General features: G+C 37.8%; 1 protein-coding gene across 1 annotated transcript; it reads left to right on the plus strand.

Moving 5' to 3' along the window:
* Nucleotides 1-507: 507 nt before the first annotated feature.
* Nucleotides 508-10,416, plus strand: LOC141315921 (roquin-2-like; the record flags this gene model as incomplete). Its single annotated transcript, XM_073832757.1, has 3 exons — nt 508-728; nt 7,282-7,585; nt 10,299-10,416. Coding segments are annotated over exons 2-3 (349 nt in total), but the record flags the coding sequence as incomplete, so codon positions are not given.
* Between the last annotated feature and the right edge of the window lie 5,560 nt (nt 10,417-15,976).

Here is a 15,976-nt window from a genome sequence, read left to right on the forward strand (position 1 = left end):
CCTTTTTCCTCCCGTAAGAGTGGGCGCGGCTATTTGTAAATTTTATGTGTCTGGCTTCCGGTCTCATCCACATCCAGCTATTTTTAGCTGTACAAAACAGCTCGTTTTGCTGCTTGATATTGCAAATTGGTGTGTCTTACCATATTATTTTAATTATGAACAAACTGGTTTGTACTGCAAACAGTCTCACAAAAGGCTTCCGCATTAAAAGAATAAAGTTATTTAAAGTAGTAATATTTACCTCTAAGCTAATAATAGATACAATTTAAGGGTAAATAAGGTACAACGATGTATCTTTTAGCTTTTCTACCTTAGAAATCCGCTTGAGTGACAGGTTTGTGCCTTTTTTGTACAGGTGAATGCTTGGCTCATGAATATTGATTAGCTAACGCAGACGTCATGTTGTCGTCATCCAATGGCAGAGGTTTGGCTTTTTAATATGTAAATATACGTCTTGGTCATAGTAGTTTTCGTATAGTCGCTGACGGTCATGGGAGTGTACCTGCTCATGCTGAACATGTCGCGCTGTCAGGGAATGCGCTCCCAAATCTCTGGAAATTACATATACGCTTTTATGTGATATCCGGACGGAATAAAAGGACGCCAAAAAATCGGGGGAAACAAGTTCGGCTCGGCTGTGAATAATTGAATGCGATGAAGAATTTGCTCTTGATGGCGAAGTGCACATAAACTATGGACGGATATGATGATACTCTGTATCGCCTACGGTAAGTGCAAGACGCGCGACTTTGACAGTATTGGGAAGTATTATTGAGGATAGATGCTGGTGTGGCGCGCACTGCTCAAAGATGTGCGCGAAATCATTATGCAACATCATTCTTATATTAAGTAAGATTATTTTTTCAGACTTTGTGCGTGAAAACAAATAGACAGTGATGCATGAGCAACAGCATGTCGCGTTGCTTTAAGTTTTTTGTACAGCTAATTATTTGCGCAAGAATGCTTATTGCGTTTGGCGTATTCATTGTGTGCTTTGAATATTATATCAGCATTATAATTTAATGCCGTTATTTCAATGTCTAATGAAGTTAATTGTCATGAATAATAATCAGTGAATAGTCAATTTCATGATTATTTTGAGAACGAATGATCCACGTTGTATAAAGTTTATCCGCACTAGAATAAGTTTATAAGTGCGCAGCTGTCAGTGAAGTTGCACAACACCATCAAACACAATTCGCGCTCAAAGACTTCCGCGTCTTAAGAACAATTGATTCTGGCACGTTTCATTCATTATATCCACCCAAGGCATTATAGTGTTCATTTTCCATGTATACTAATAATGATGGTCATATTTCTTTACATTTGAAAGACACATTATACAAAAACGCAATACTTACATAAAGAGGCAATAAATTTAAGTAGTTTCGGTTTCAGTATACAGTGTGAAGAGTGCAGATGCATTGTGGTTACCTTGATGGTGGCGTCTACCTTGAGGGGGATTCTACCTGATTCCATTCTGTAATCGCTGTAGTCTCAAACTCAAGTCTGGCATATTAAATTGTAATCGTTTTTTGACTTGAATCAGTGTAGTCGTTACCACATTTTTACGTTACTTGACACAATATATGTACAGTATAGTCATTAACAGGCGTAACAACATGGCAAGCAGCAGCCAGTATGAAATATTAATAAAATAGTCTTTCTTAAGGAGGCCGGAGGTAATGCAGCTAACATTCTGGCAAGATTCTCTCAAAGTAATGAACAAACGTTCTTCCAGGAAAGTTAACATATTTGAAACGTTTCAGTTTCAACGTTGGACGACATTTTTAAAACCTTACTATTTGTTTCAGAACGTTTAGAGAACATTTAAAAGGAATGTTCCTACAATGACATCCAGAGAACGTTCATAAACGACGTTTTCATAACTTAATGAGAACGTTAGTATTCGTTCTTAGAACATAGATGATGTTCTTGCTGATGTTTAGACCATAGCATGACTACAAGTGATTTCTACAATAACAACAGTGGTTGAGAAGTCAACTGAAGATGAGAAATTGACCCATCACTTTGGTGACCATCTTTTTATGTTCTGTATACAGATTTGCCATTGAAAATTAAATGTAAGGAGTGCAGATTTGCTATCTATTCAAACTTGTGTCTGTTGGTGGGGCAAAATGGTTTACGTGTGTAGAAGTAATAAGAAGACAGAGAAGGTGTATGGGATGACAAGGACAGGATGTTCCGACTTTGGGGTCACAGTGACCTAAAGATATTCTCAAGTGCACATTTGCACGCCTTACCCCTCAGCATTCCTAGGGTTCAGGTTCTGGGCCTGTCAATATATTGGAGCAAGTGCTTTCCATGAAACACAAGGGACTATCCATCAAGGGACTAGTAGTAGGCCTACAACGTGGAGCCAGGTGCAAACTGTGTTGCTGAAAGTGATCATTTTTTATGTTTTGTCCCAGCTGATGTTGGTCGGGATATGAGAGGGTTGAAATAACTGTAAATATTTATGCCGTTGTATACTCACATTTGACCCTGGACCACAAAACCAGTCATAAGGGTCAGAATTATACATCAAATTAAAGCTGAATAAATAAACTTTCCATTGATGCATGCTTTGTTAGGCTAGGAATACAACTTTGTTTGGCCAGCTGTTTGAAAATCTGCAATCTGAGGGTGCAAAAAATCGAAATACTGAGAACATTGCCTTTAAAGGTGTCAGAATGAAGTTCTTAGCAATGGATATTACTAATCAAAAATTAAGTTTTGATATTTCTACGGTATGAAATTTATGGAACGTGATCTTTAATAATATCCTAATGATTTTGTGGCATAAAATAAAAAACGATAAATGTAGTCCATACAATGTATTTTTTGTTTATTGCTACAAATGTACCCATGCTACTTATGACTGGTTTTGTGGTCCAGGGTCACATGTATACACTTCAATGAAATATTTAGAAGTCCAGGAGTGTGTGTATAGTCTTCCCTTGAATTTTGTAATGTAATGATTTACTGTAAAATAGTAAATAACTTTCATAATAATGCTAATAGTTGCAAACATTTTCCTGTTTAACCTTAGAGTTTCTATTTTCTGCAGTGCCCTAGTCACATGGTCACAAGACAGTGAAGTGATTTCCTGTTTATGAGCTTGAAGTGATCTTTTGTATTTTTTGTGTTGCACCACGTTCCACACACGACGTGCTCAGTTCAAACAAGCCCAATTGAGCCTGTATTACTTCCAAGCGTCACTGCTGCGATATGCATGACTTTTAAAAACGCCATGTTTGTAATACATTCGTAAATAAATATAAATGTAACATCTAAAAGACACACAGACGCCCGCACTAGTTAATGTATGTAAAGTGTATTGATGATGTTCACTCGCGTGATGGAGTGGGCGTGTAAATAACAGTATTCCCTCTCGCATCGTGATGCTCCTCGTGACCATTACTCACACCCTGAAACCCACCACCGCAACTATCTTCAAACCCCACGAACACGTTTTGTCGCACGCGTGAACCCCGCGACATTAAATTCAGCAGCAGCGTGGAAATATGACTCGCGAGAGCGGAATCGAGCTACGCTGTGGATGTTTCACTTACATGGTGCGTAGTTGCATAAATGTTTAATATATGCGCAATAACTTGCTATCTAGCCTACTTCAAGTGTTACTTTATGCATTGCATTTCTTTTATTAACGTTGCATTTAATATGCTGAATTGTTTATAATAGGGTAGTATTTAAAACTAACGCCGTTGATATTGCATATTGCTTTGTGTTTTTTCTTACGTTGAGAATAAACTTACACCTTTTAGTTTGAATATTATACATGATGGCTTTCTTTTACTTAACAGTTAAGATGTACTGGCATTCATTTTCATGCCTTTACAAGAAATTTGGCTCGTGTTTTTGTTGTACTTTTAAGAGTTTGATGAATATAAATTACTGAAAGAGAGTAGTGCCCACATGGCCAAAGGTATGAGTTCCTCCCTGACAAATGATTGATTCCCAACAGCAGTAGGGGCCCTTGCATAACTTAGCATGACATGGTGGTTCTGTCAGGGGTATGAAGTGTCACCGAAGCTTTTCCTGGAGGAACAGACATCAGTCGAGGGGGTTCGGTCAGCAGGTGCTAAAACAGCAGTTGCGTGGCAGCTGAAGCTCTGTGTGGTGTCCAAGTAGGGGAATGAATGATTTCTTTTACCGCTGTAATTTTACATTTTCCAACAAGAGTCATCCATGAGGCGCTGGCGAAGATAAAGCCATTTTTCAGCTGTTCCTCTCCCTGGCTTTTTCACTGGGGTTTGTGAAGTGTGTTTAATGTGGGGTTTCAATCCACACAGTGCTGATGGCTGTTTGTAAATCACGCTTATCTGCTCCACCTTCTGTCCCTCAGGAAGTCCCTGAAGAGCACAAATTCGGAACAAATAAAGGGATCTCGAGAAAGCGTGAGGGAGGGGTTGAGTGAATGGAGAGGTGAAGAACATGAATGAGTCTGAGTGCAAGACAATTTATTCCTAGAGCTGAGAGCTGATGGCAACAAGAAATGACATCAGAGAGCAAGGAAGTGAGAGAGAGAATGAGTATCTTGAAAGAAAATATGAGCGCCATGATGTCTGGATGTTGCTGGGTGGTTGCTAAGGGATTCTGGGTGTTTGCTAGGATGTTCTGAGGGGCTTCTTACTGGCACAAGTAAATAAAAAATTAAAACGTGTGTTACACGCAAAAACAGCGCCACCTACTCTTGTAAGTCAAATTGATTCTTTTAATGAATCAAACAACTGGCGCAATTAAAAAAATGAATAGGTTTTTTTGATGAATTAAGCAACTGACCAAGTAAAAAAATACACATATTGCACGCAAAAATGAACAGCACCACCTATGTAGTCCAAATCATGAAGAAATGCCTCTTAGTCAAATAGATTGGTTCTTTTAATGAATCAAGCAACTGGCATAAGTAAAAATGAAATGAATTGGTTCTCTTAATGGATCAAACAGCTGTCACAAATAAAAAAAAAATCATGCAACTGTGCCACATATGTAGTACAATTCACAAATAAATAACCGTTGCTAGTCAAATTAACAGATTCTTTTAATTAATCGAGTAACGGGCACAAGTAAAAAATAAAACGAATTGGTTCTTCTTGAAGAATCGTAGTCCATGATTACAAATGTAATGATTAGAATGTAGTCCAAATTACAAACAATGACTATTATAAGTAAAAAATAATTGGTTCTTTCAATTAATTGTGCAACTGGTGCAAGTAAAAAAAAAAAAGAATTTGTTCTCTCAATAAAATCGAGCAACTGGCACAAGTAAAAAAAAAGAATAAAAACATACGCAAAAACAAACAGCACCACCTATATAGATCAATTCACTAAGAAATTAGTCTTAGTCAAATAAAAAAAAAAATGAATTAAGCAACTAGCACAAGTAAAAATAAAAAAAACATATTCAACGCAAAAACAAACAGCGCTACCTATGTAAGTCCAATTTACTCTTGTTAGTGAAATTAATTGATTCTTTTAATAAATCGAATAACTGACACAAGAAAAAAAGCACATATTGCATGCAAAAACAAACAGCGCTACCTATGTAGTCAAATTCGCAAAGAAATGACTCTTGTAATTGGCTCTAGTAATAAATCGAGCAACATGAAAAACACGTATTACATGCAAAAACAAACAGTGCCATCTATGTAGTCTGGTTCATGAACAAATGACTCTTATAAGTCAAATTAATTGGTTTTTTTAAAGGGGTTCTATTATGCTCTTTTACAAAGTCTTTATTTTGTTTTGGGGGTGCACTAGAACATGCTCTCATGCTTGGTGGTTCGAAAAACACATTATTTTTCACATAATTTACATTATTACAATAGCTTTCTCCCCAGCCTGGCACAAATGGCTCGATTAGCTCCGGGTTTGATGAAGGCCCGTCTTCCGAAAAATGAAATGTGTTGTGATTGGTTAGCAGTCCCACTGCGTTGCGATTGGTGAACAGCTTAGACAGCGTTTCAGTCCTGCCACGCCCCTTCCCAAAGCAGCAAGTTCTGTGTACAACTGTTAGCACAAGTTAGATTAAAGTGATTCTTACGTTTTAAATATGGATGTTTTTCTTACAAAAACACATCGGTTCGCTACAGGAGGCTTTTATTGACCCCCCCGGAGCCATGTGAGGCACTTTTTATTATGGATCCGTTCTATACTGTTCTAAAGCTTGAAAGTGCCAGGATAATTTTTAATATAACTTCCATTGCATTCATCTGAAAGAAGGAAGTCATATACCTAGGATGCATGGAGGGTGAGTAAAAAATATTCCGATACATGATATTATCATTATTGTGCAAATTTATTTCAATATTTACATGCCTGAAACCAGCTCCAGCATAACTGACTAAAATTCAAAAAGTGAAAAAGCATAATAGGAACCCCTTTAATGAATCATGCAACTGGCACAAGTAAAAAAAAAAAATAATTGGTTGTCTTAATAAATTGAGCAACTGCCACAAGATAAAAAAAAAAACATTGCATGCAAAAACAAACAAGACCATCTATGTAGTCTGAATCATGAAGAAATGACTCTTATTAGTCAAATGATTTGGTTGTTTTAATGAATCAAGCAACTGGCACAAGTAAAAAACACATATTACACGTAAAAACAAACAGCGCCGTTTATGTAGTCCAATTTACGAAGACATAACTCTTGTTAGTCAAATGAATTGACTCTTTTTATGAATCGAGTAACTGGCACAACCAAAAAAAAAAAAAAAAAAACATTGCACGCAAAAACAAACAACACCGCCTATGTAGTCAAAATCATGAAGAAATTACTCTTATTAGTCAAATGAATTGGTTGAATTGAATCAAGCAATGGCACAAGTTAAAAAAAAAAACATATTACATGCAAAAACAAACACCGCCACCAATGTAGTTCAGTTTACAAAGAAAGAAGCAACTGGTACAAGAAAAAAAGCGTTACACGGACAAAGCACCACCTGTGTAGTCTGATTCATGAACAAACAAATCAAGTCAAAATAAATTGGTTATTTTAATGAACAGAGCAAAAAACCTCTGCGTAATTCAATGCCTTCATACATGAATTTGTTTTTAACAAAAGTTTTCTTTTGTTAAGTGCTTTTCGCACAAATGTATGATACTCTATAAAGAAGACTTATCACCTGAGAACACAAAGCAATGTTCTTCAGCAAGGCCAATTTTAGTACAAATGTTATTGGCGAATCATGATTTTTTTCTTAAAAATCTTTGAACTCAGATTTCTTGTATAAATTTATGTTCTTCTCTCTTCAGGTGTGTTTAAGGCGCCGGGGCGAGGCGTCATGCGATCTACCTGAGCGTGATTGTTCCACCTGGAGGTCACAGGATGCCGGTGCAGGCAGCTCAATGGACTGAGTTTCTATCCTGCCCCATTTGCTACAATGAGTTTGACGCCTGCAGCCACAAGCCCATCAGCCTGGGCTGCTCGCACACCGTCTGCAAGACCTGCCTGCACAAACTGCACCGCAAGGCCTGTCCTTTTGACCAGACGGCCATTAGCACTGACATTGATGTGCTGCCTGTCAACTGTGCCCTCCTGCAGCTGGTGGGGGCGCCGGTGAGTGGGGCATGCTGTTATGATTGATATGATTGCTTTAGAGATTTTGAATTGCTGTGTTTCTGGGCTGTGAAGCTCAAAACTTTTTTTTGGAAGTTTTACAAGAAATTAATTTCTAAGAAATGATTTTCTAAGAAAAAAGTCAGAATTGCAAGATGCACAGCACACTCAGTATTCTGCAATCTTTATATCTCACAATTTTGAGTTTGTATAAGTATATTTCTCTCAATTCATAGTTTATATCTCACAGTTCTAACTATATTTCTCTCAATTCTAAGTTTATATCCCGTAATTCTAAGTGTATTTTCCAAAATTCAGAGTTTATATCTCACAGTTCTAACTATATTTCTCTCAATTCTAAGTTTATATCCCGTAATTCTAAGTGTATTTTCCAAAATTCAGAGTTTATATCTCACAGTTCTGAATATATTTCTCTTAATTCTGCGTTTATATCTCACAATTCTGAATATATTTCTCTTAATTCTGAGTTTATTTCTCAAAATTCTGACTTTTTTCCTCAGAATTCTGAGTTTATATCTTATCATTTTAAGTATATTTCTCTCAATTCTAAGTTTATATCTCATAATTCTAAGTAAATTTCTCAAAATTCAAAGTTTATATCTCGTAATTCTAAATTTCTAAATATTCTAAGTTTATTTCTCGTAATTATAAGTAAATTTCTCAAAATTCTAAGTTTATATCTCGTAATTATAAGTATAATTCTCTCAATTCTAAGTTTATATCTCATAATTATAAGTAAATTTCTCAAAATTCTAAGTTTATATCTCGTAATTCTAAAGTTTACATCTCGTAATTATAAGTAAATTCCTCTCAATTCTAAGTTTATATCTCGAAATTATAAGTAAATTCCTCTCAATTCTAAGTTTATATCTCGTAATTATAAGTAAATTCCTCTCAATTCTAAGTTTATATCTCGTAATTATAAGTAAATTCCTCTCAATTCTAAGTTATATCTCATAATTATAAGTAAATTTCTCAAAATTCAAAGTTTATATCTCATAATTCTAAATTTCTAAAAATTCTAAGTTTATATCTCGTAATTCTAAATTTCTAAATATTCTAAGTTTATTTCTCGTAATTATAAGTTTATATCTCGTAATTATAAGTATATTTCTCTCAATTCTAAGTTTATATCTCATAATTATAAGTAAATTTCTCAAAATTCTAAGTTTATATCTCGTAATTATAAGTAAATTCCTCTCAATTCTAAGTTATATCTCATAATTATAAGTAAATTTCTCAAAATTCAAAGTTTATATCTCATAATTCTAAATTTCTAAAAATTCTAAGTTTATATCTCGTAATTCTAAATTTCTAAATATTCTAAGTTTATTTCTCGTAATTATAAGTTTATATCTCGTAATTATAAGTAAATTCCTCTCAATTCTAAGTTTATATCTCATAATTATAAGTAAATTTTTCAAAATTCTAAGTTTATATCTCGTAATTCTAAATTTCTAAAAATTCTAAGTTTATATCTCATATTTCTCACAATTCTGAGTTTATATCTCATAATTCTTAGTAAATTTCTCTCAGTTCTAAGTTTATATCTTGTAAATTCTATTTTCCACAATTCTTGGTTATTTCTCACATTCTGACTTTTTTTCTCTTAATTCTGAGTTTATATCTCCTAATTCTAAGTATATTTCTCTCAATTCTAAGTTTGTATCTCGGAATTCTAAGTATATTTTTCTTAATTCTAAGTTTATATCTCGTAATTCTAAGTGTATTTCTCTTAATTTTAAGTTTATATCTCATAATTCTAAGTATATTTCTCTCAATTTTTAAGTTTATATCTCATAATTCTAAGAAAATTTCTCTCAATTCTAAGTTTATATCTTGTAAATTCTATTTTCCACAATTCTGGGTTATTTCTCACAATTCTGACTTTTTTTCTCTTAATTCAGAGTTTATATCTCATAATTCTAAGTATATTTTTCTTAATTATAAGTTTATATTTCATAATTCTAACACCGTGTCTACACCGGACGCGACAAAACGACCGTTGCAAATCATTTAAACTTTGTGTGAGCACGTCATTAATAGAACGCGGCAGCAGATTACTGTCGGAGATTTGCCGTGTTGCGCCGCGCCGCCCCGTGCGTCCCACGCCGCATCTAGTGTAGGCAGCATAATAGGGTCTATTGTATTTTGTCACGTCGCGCCACTCGCGTCCGGTGTAGACACGGTGTAAGTGTATTTCTCTTAATTCTAAGTTTATATCTCATAATTCGAAGTGTATTTCCCACAATTCTGAGTTTATATCTCATAATTGTAAGTATGTTTCTCGCAATTTTTAAGTTTATATCTCGTAATTCTAAGTAAATTTCACTCAATTGTAAGTTTATATCTTGTAAATTCTATTTTCCACAATTCTGGGTTATTTCTCACAATTCTGACTTTTTTTCTCTTAATTCTGAGTTTATATATCATAATTCTAAGTATATTTCTCTCAATTGTAAGTTTGTATCTCGTAATTCTAATTATATTTCTCACAATTCAATTCTATTTTTTATTGTTTGGATTATGTAATAATTTTCTTCATTACCATCTAATATTTTCACTTTGTTTCCCTCCAAGCTGGTAATATTCACCAGTGATCAATATGCTGTTTAACACTGACGTCACAGTGTCATAAATAGAACTCTTGTGGTGGTGTTTCATATCTGCCAATGCTTGTTTTTCTCTGCAGGTTCCGGAGGGAGAGATTGTGAGTGTGGGCAGTGTTGAAGACACGAGACATTATGAAGTGTGCAGGATCTGTGTGGAGGAGCTGGCGTTGTATCTCAAACCAATCAGTGGAGGAAAAGGTGAGTGTGAAGTAAAGAAAGTAAAGAAAGTGATACAGGTAGATCAACTACAATGTCTGCGAGTGCTGCATTATTGTTTAGGCTTGCGGCTAAATGAGCTCACGCTTGAATAGTGCAACATTTCCTGTTGTTCAGTTGGTACGTGTGCTTTATCTGTCTGTGGTTGGAGATGTTTGCGTCAGTGGGAAAAAAAAAAAAAACACTGAAACCCAAAGACCACTTCAGATATTCACTTATATGCAATACATGCACTGAAAAACTTAAATACACATTAATGTTTAGTAATGTTTAATAGAAGTCAAATGAAAGCAATAAGCACATTATAACCTACTCAGTGCATTTTTGTACATTATTGCATATCAGGTGCTAATTTACCGCTTTTTTAAACAGGAGAGCGGCTCTTTGTAGGCTAATAAAACACTTGGTCTCTATGAGCAATAAAGCTTCAGGCCACTCATGGTCTCAACTGCTGTGAGTGGAAAAGTCTGTTTCCGGACTCAATTGAGTGTTTTATTGGAGTAACAATAAAAGTTACTCCTCGCAGCGGAATAGAGGAATGCTAAAGGCTAAAGCTCTTAAACTCCTCATTGAGCTTTGAGCTCATAACAGAGCTCCTCTGCCAAACCTCTTCTATTACACTGTGGTGTAGCAATAAGACTCATGAGACTTTCACCCTCAAGATGTTTAGCAGCTCCTGGAAGTAGGATCAGTAGTGGATATAGTGTGTTAGTAGGTGAACTGTGGGAAAAACTAACTGACAGGCCATTTTAAAGCATTAAGGATATTTTTTTTTCTGACAATATAATATTCAATAGTAGTTTAACTGTAAATAGATATATAATACACATTATAAATAAATAAATAAATAAATAAATAAATACAAATACAGTCAAGCCCGAAATTATTCATACCCCTGGCAAATTCTAACTTAAAGTTTATTTTTATTGAACCAGCGAGTTTTTTTTATTAGAAATGACACACGTCTCCCAGGCATCATTGTGGAAAAAATGATTACTCATCTTTTATTTACATTTGAACAAAAAGTGGCATGTCCAAAATTATTCATACCCTTCTCAATAATCAATAGAAAAGCCTTTATTGCCTATTACAGCAATCAAACTCTTCCTATAATTGCTGACCAGCTTTTTGCATGTCTCCACTGGTATTTTTGTCCATTCCTCTTTAGCGATGAGCTCCAACTCTTTCAGGTTGGAGGGTCTCCTTGCCATCACCCTGATCTTTAGCTCCCTCCACAGATTCTCAATAGGATTTAAGTCAGGACTCTGGCTGGGCCACTGGAAAAGGTTAATGTTTTTGTCTGCTAACCATTTCTTCACCACTTTTGCTGTGTGTTTTGGGTCGTTGTCGTGCTGAAATGTCCACTGGTGCCCAAGGCCAAGTTTCTCTGCAGACTGCCTGATGTTGTTGTTGAGAATTTTGATGTATTGCTCCTTTTTTTCATGGTGCCGTTCACTGTGATTAGGTTCCCTGGTCCACCGGCTGAAAAACACCCCCAAAACATTAGGTTCCCACCACCATGTTTGCCAGTGACAGATGTTCTTAAGGTTGAAGGCTTCTCCTTTTTTACACCTAATGAATGCTACATCATTGTGGCCAAACAATTCAATTTTTGTTTCATCTGACCATAAAACAGAAGACCAGAAGTCTTCTTCTTTCTCCAGATGAGCATTTGCAAAGGCCAAGTGGGCTTTTGTGTGTCTTATCTGGAGAAGTGGTGTCCTCTTTGGTCTGCGTCCGTGGAACCCAGCGGTGTGCAGTGTCTGTTGGACTGTCTGCCTGGAGATGTTGCCACCAGCAGAGCCCAGATTCATCAGGATGGCCTTGGTGGTGATCCTTGCATTCTTTTTTTAGCTCTCTCACTATCCTCCTGGCCAGCACAGGTGTCACTTTTGGCTTCCGACCACAACCTCTGAGATTTTTCACAGTGCGGAACGTCTTGTATTTTTAAAATAATACTTTGCACTGTACCACTTTGTGGTCTTATAGCCCTTTCCTGACTTGTGAGCAGGTCCTCAGTGAGCTCCTTTGTCTTAGCCATAACTGTCCACAAACCAACAGCAGAGAGCTTCTATTTTTCACCTGACTATTTGGAATGGTATAGAACTTTGGATTTTCCCATAGACTGTGACAGTTTGCAAAAGGTATGAATAATTTTGGACATACCACTTTTTGTTCAAATGTAAATAAAAGCTGAAAAATATTTTTTTTCCACAATGATGCCTCTTGTACATTGTCTTATTATCTTTTGGGAGAAGCCTGTGTCATTTCCAGTCAAAAAAACTTTGCTGGTTGAATAAAAGTAACTTTAAGTCAGATTTTGCCAGGGGTATGAATATTTTCGGGCTTGACTGTATATACTATACATATACACTACCAGATATTTTTATGTTTTTGAATGAAGTCTCTTCTACTCACAAGCCTGCATTTATTTGATCCAAAATACAGCAAAAACAGCAATATTGTGAAATATTTTTACTATTTAAGATAACTGTTTTCTATTTGAATATATTTTAAAATGTAATTTATTCCTGTGATCAAAGCTAAATTTTCAGCATCATTACTCCAGTCTTCAGTGTCACATGATCCTCCAGAAATGATCATTATATGCTGATTTGCTGTTGAAGAAACATTTTAAAATTATTATTATTTTCAATACTTAAAGCAGTTGAGTAAATATTTTTTCCAGGATTCTTTGATCAATAAAAATATCCAAAGATCAGCATTTATCTGAATTTATCTGTATAAATAAAAACAATACAGTTAGAAAAATATGGGACAGGTGTGACATTTTTGCAAGGCTTGGCTTTCTAAAAAAACATGACAGCATGTTTTTAGGTTTGCAAAGTTGCATCTGAACAAACCATAAGACTTGTAGAACAATGTGCTTTGAACAGACGAGACTCAAGTTGAGATGTTTGGCCATAATACACAGTGCCATATTTGATGACCTAAAGAACATAACAGCAAAAACACCTCATACCAAAAGTCACACATACTGGTGGAGGGCTGATGATTTTGGGCTTGTTTTTTTAGCCAGGACCTTGGCACCACCTCACAGTCAATAAGTCGACCATGAACTTCTCTGTATACCAAAGTTTTCTAGAGTCAAATGTGAGGACGTCCATCTGACAGCTAAAGCTTTGCCAACATTTGGTCATGCAACAGGACAATGATCAAAAGCACACCAGCAAATCTACAACAGAATGGCTGAAAAAGAGAAAAATCAAGGGGTTGCAATAGCCCAGTCAAAGTCCAGACCTCATCCTGACTAAAATGCATAAACAAATGCCCACAAACCTCAATAACATTAGAAGAGTGGGCCGAAAATCCTCTAGAACAATATGAGAGACTAATACAGTCATATACTGTAGATAATGATTACTTAAAGTTATTGCTGCTAAATGTGGATCTATAGGCAACTGAAACATAGGGTGTCCTAACCTTCTCACTAGTGTTGTTTTTGGCAGCCGATTTTAATTTTAGTTTTAGTCTAGTCTTTGTGTGAAGCTGTCATTTTAGTTTTTATTAGTTTTAGTCACATTCATACTCTTTTTAGTCTAGTCAAGTTTTAGTCAACTAAAAGTCTGAGCATTTTAGTCTTATTTTAGTCAGAATGACCCATGACTATTTTCGTCTAGTTTTAGTCGACGAAAACTGATGACATTTTAGTCTAGTTTTAGTCGATGAAAACTGATGACATTTAGTAAATTTTTTAGTCAATGAAAATTGTATTTTAGTCTATTTTTAGTAATGCAATTTTATTTAACCCAGTCAATATAGTATAAGTACCTATAAGTATAAGTACCCTTCCGGGAACTCGAGCCGCGTCAGGAACGCTATGGGAAACGCCATTGGCGGGCCGCACTCTGAACTGTGTATAACAACCAATGAAATGACGGGGGGTGACGTCACAGGCGCGGTGACGTCACCGACCAGGAAGTATAAAGCACGTGCGTTTGAAGCCGGCGGCAGCTTTTGTCATTCAGCGAGAGCGCTCTGTGTCTGTGTCTGTCTTGCCATTTCTGCTGTTTTTGTGTCCAGTTTGACACACTTTTATTTGAGTAGAATGGCATCTTTACAACCTATTAAGAAAAAGAGTTTGATGGTGGTTAAGCGCCCGCATAGACAGTGTGTCCCTCCTTGCCAACGCTTCATTGTTGGTGGGGATACACACAGTCTATGCGTGGTCTGCTTGGGAGCGCAGCATGCACAGTCAGCCCTCGAAAAGGCTGGCTGTGAGCACTGTGAACGCCTGCCGGTGCGTCTGCTTCGCTCCCGGAAAGCCCTCTTCGAGGAGGGGGCTTTCACTAGCGTGCCCCGTGGGTCTGGCCCCGCTTCCGCCGAGGCGGAGCGGCGGCTGCACTCGTGGGGCTCGCAGCTCGATCTGCTGGAGGGTATGGAGACGGGTGATCCCCTATCTCCGCCCTCACTCAGCGGATCGAGCGATCTCCTCCTGGATGTGGAAGCCCGCGCTGCGGTTTCTTCCCCCCGGGAGGAGGTCCCCGAGTTCCTCTTGTCTTCCTCCGAGGAGGTTGACATTGAAAGTGTTACAGAGGAACCACAACCGCCATCACGCTCGCCTCACTATGAGGAGCTCATAGAGGTGCTGACTAATGCGGTAGCCAAATTACACATCACATGGCCCGCAGAACAACAGCAATCACATGAGCCGCAGCGAAGCCGATTAAATGATCGCTTCCTGCGGACAAAGTCAGCACCTCCTAAACGGAGCCTTCCCTTCTTCCCCGATCTCCACCAAGAGCTAGCGAGATCGTGGGAAAAGCCATACTCCTCCCGTCTTTTTTCCCCCGCTGAAAATTATGGAAATGTGGGGGGGGGCAGAGGAGAATGGCTATAGGACGATGCCACGGGTTGAACAGACGCTTGCGGGCTATCTGTCACCCGGCTCGGCGTCGTCCTTGAAGGCTCCGTCCTTGCCCACCAGGCCCCTTAAAGTCACTTCTGGCCTGATGGGTAAGGCATACACGGCAGCAGGTCAAGCAGGGTCTTGCCTTCACACCATGGGCATCCTGCAAGCCTACCAGGCTGACCTGCTGAAGGAGTTCAGCAGCGGCGAGGAAGTTAGCGTTACAGAGATGCAAAAAACTGCAGATCTCGCTCTCCGCGCCACCAAGGAGGCCGCCCGTGCTGTTGGGCGGTCTATGGCAGCCCTGGTGGCCGCGGAGAGGCATCTCTGGCTGACCCTGTCCGACGTAAAAGACAAGGACAGGGTCACGCTTCTGGACGCCCCCCTGCAACCATCTGGCCTCTTTGGTGCTTCGGTTGATACCGTTGTGGCCAGGCACCAGGAGGCCCGCAAGCAGGCGGCGGCGTTCAGAACTTTCCTTCCTCGCCGCGTGTTCTCCTCTGAGGCTGCTGCACCATCTAAGAAGCAGCCTCAGCCGTGTACGAGCTCCCATAGAGAGGCACAAAAGCAGAGCGTTGCCGCCCGTGCTCCCCCGGCCCAGCCTAGGGGACCCGGAAAGCAGCGCTCTAAGTCGGGGGCTTCCAAGACGAAGAGGCCTGACCTGAGGGTCGT

Source organism: Garra rufa, unplaced genomic scaffold (genome assembly GCF_049309525.1).
Source record: "Garra rufa unplaced genomic scaffold, GarRuf1.0 hap1_unplaced_059, whole genome shotgun sequence".
In the NCBI taxonomy this organism is placed as follows: Eukaryota; Metazoa; Chordata; class Actinopteri; order Cypriniformes; family Cyprinidae; genus Garra; species Garra rufa.